Below are 2,815 nucleotides of genomic sequence, written 5' to 3' on the forward strand. Positions count from 1 at the left end.
GTGGTGAAACCTCTGGTCCCGTGAAGGTTAACGGCTGCCACTCTAAACTGGTACCAGCGACCGGGCCGGATGTCTGACAGCCTCGCTCTCTGCTCCGTCGTCTGTTTGGGAGAAAACAGCGTGTTTGGTCAGTGTTTAGGTTTCTGTCTTGGCGATGACGATTTTTAACGTCTAAGAAAATAAGTTGATAGATTTTTAAGCATGTCACAATTCATTGTTGAGTTAAGAGGAATTTACCAAAATGTCTTATGACCCGTAAAACGTTTGCAGAATATTTGAACATGCAGTGATGAATTTTAGCGGATACAGGTACAGATGCAGGCTTGTCTTTCAGATTTCCACCTCGGACACTTAACCTCACATCAATGCACAGCTGCTAGAAACTGCAGATGAAGTTATTAAACTACAAGCAAAATAATAATCTCATGTCTAACAAAGTTAAAAGTCTGAAAATTTGAAATAAATGTGATAAAATGTGTTGTTGCTGTGCCCGCCGTACATGTGGAAACTGTAACATCTACTTTTACCAGCAGCACTTTATGAAGTTCATGCCGAGCTGAGTTCAGCTTATTATTCGCCTCCACAACAGTCCCAGTGCATCATGTGACGCCTGTGTTGCAGTGCTGCCGCCATCAACAAAGCAAAAACAGAAACAGCAGAGCTGTTCTGTCAGCACTTGGAGACCCAGCACCGTACAAAGAGACTTTATTTAGGCTTTTTTTCCTTTAATTTGTCACGTCTCAGTAACAGTCTATATTGGAGGCAGTTAACTAACCTGTGCAGCCACCTGCCACGACGTGGCCGTGTCCTCGCTCGGCTGGATGCCAAAGTTCCATCTCCTCTGCAGAACGTAGACGACAGGCTCGGCCGAGATGTTGAAGCGCGATGACCAGTGCACCTCCAGCTGGCCAGAAGACACTTCTTCAAAGGCTAGCTCCTTCCTTGGCTTCAGAGGAGCACCTGGACAGACAAAACATCCACCAAAGGTGAAACAGAGTACAACTGAAGGGACAGTGCTGTCCATCATCTGCTGTAGCTCCGCAGTGGGGCTCCTAGTCAGCACCCACCAATGCTGCAGGGATCTGCAGATTTACTCAGGGAGAATTTCCACTTCATTTGTTTGAGTAAAGGCCCAGGGGGGCATTTTTTAGGTTATCAGGACTGATAACATTAGAGTGCGTGTGCCTGCATGGGTTCTCTCTGGATACTCGGGCTTCCTCTATGTCATCAAGTGTGACTCATTTGTGACCAGTCCAGGCTGTAGCCTCTCACCCTGCGACAGCCGGGATGAGCTCTAGCTGAACTGGATAAGTGGGAGAAATGGACGCATGGAGCTTCTTTATTATTTCCTACAGTCAAATCGTTAAACACAGTTATAGTCAGGGGTGCACATAAGTGGTCCGCAGGTGCGAATGTCAAAATAAAAGACGCGCACCAGATAAGAAGTCGCAGCGCGCGTTTGCGCACATATAAAAGGCATGTTTCTGTCCACTAGAGTGGGATTTTCACAGCACATTCTGCACCACATCTCTGTGCGTTCATCGTTTGTTTGAAGCCAGCTCACCTCCTGCAGCCACTTGTCCGAGAATACGCGCTTCTTTTGTGGTTCGGACTCCTGACATTTCTTCAGAGGTGGAGGAACACCTGCTTAAAGGAGCTTCTTCGACATCTTTAAGAGTTCTAAACAAATGTCTGTCCTCCTCCACAAAATCTAATGCACGCAAACGCGTGTTGCAACTTCTTATCTGGTGCGCGTCTTTTATTTTGACAGCGAATGTTCACCTGCTTATGTGCAGCCCTGGTTGTAGTGATGTGATTCTGGCTCAACATACCCTTGTAGATGTCACTGGGAGTCTGGCAGGTGTGGCCACAGCTGTTAGAGCAGCATTTCTTCTGAGCAGAGCATTCTTTGTCGTGGTCACAGCTTTCCACACAGGCAGCAGCAAAACCACTGGCTCTCTGTGGAGGTGGACAGCTGCCCTGCTTCACCATCAGCACAGAGTGCAGGAACTCACAACTGGTCACACACTCCCAGTGCTTTCTGGGAAACACCCGCTGGATGAATCAAAGGCAAAGTAGTTAGCACAGGTTAACTACTGTTACAGCTACTTCCTGCTCTTTGCTTAGAACATGGTGTAATTCTCACACTTGACATACGACAGTGAAACAATGAATAAACTGTGAAATATGATAATGTCAGGTTTGCATCAATAAGTAGCATCTAGACAAGAAGATTAAGAAAAGCGAGACAAAAAGAACAGCACTGAATATGAATAATATTTCCAGGAACAGGCGGATTCTCCAGGTCTTTACTGGGACTGAGAGTTTAACAGACTCTCCACCTTTATTTCAAACTGTGATTGCACAAACAACCCTCGGCTGTTTTTGTACTGTACTCAGAAAGCATACAGTACGACTGACTCTATGCTGCACCATACCTCACATAACTCTCTGCAGTTGCCTTTCCCCTTCATCTCCCAGGAGTCTCTGCAGGGCTCCAGGCACTGTGGAAGTCAAAGCAGTGTGAGCACGCTTAAGGTTTATGGTCAGAGATGAAGAAATACATTTGGAGGTTATACACAGTGAAGTGTTCATGTTTTGCTGAACACAAGAGTGTGAGACAGTTTAATGTCTCTGTGAAACTGCAGATTACAGCCTGTCACATCTCGCTTTAGTTAAGTATAAATAATTGTAAAAATTATACAAACAAATGCAACGACGCACAAAAAACATGTACAGGGATCCGCAAGCAGGCAGGTGTGTGTGTGTGTGTGTGTGTGTGTGTGTGTGTGTGTGTGTGTGTGTGTGTGTGTGT

At 45.9% G+C, this 2,815-nt stretch overlaps 1 protein-coding gene across 1 annotated transcript in view; it reads right to left on the bottom strand.

The window, feature by feature from the left end:
* LOC102202633 (anosmin-1-like) overlaps positions 1-2,815 on the bottom strand; it is a 23,813-nt gene that overhangs the window by 9,547 nt on the left and 11,451 nt on the right. Inside the window, exons 3-6 of the mRNA XM_005748077.1 lie at positions 2,439-2,504; positions 1,833-2,055; positions 776-960; positions 2-101 (exon numbers count right to left, since the gene is read on the bottom strand). Of these exons, the coding sequence (XP_005748134.1) occupies positions 2-101; positions 776-960; positions 1,833-2,055; positions 2,439-2,504 (574 nt within the window). The remainder of the gene's footprint in view (position 1; positions 102-775; positions 961-1,832; positions 2,056-2,438; positions 2,505-2,815) is intronic.

This window comes from Pundamilia nyererei, unplaced genomic scaffold (genome assembly GCF_000239375.1).
Source record: "Pundamilia nyererei isolate P.nyererei 1_Seehausen unplaced genomic scaffold, PunNye1.0 scaffold00212, whole genome shotgun sequence".
In the NCBI taxonomy this organism is placed as follows: domain Eukaryota; kingdom Metazoa; phylum Chordata; class Actinopteri; order Cichliformes; family Cichlidae; genus Pundamilia; species Pundamilia nyererei.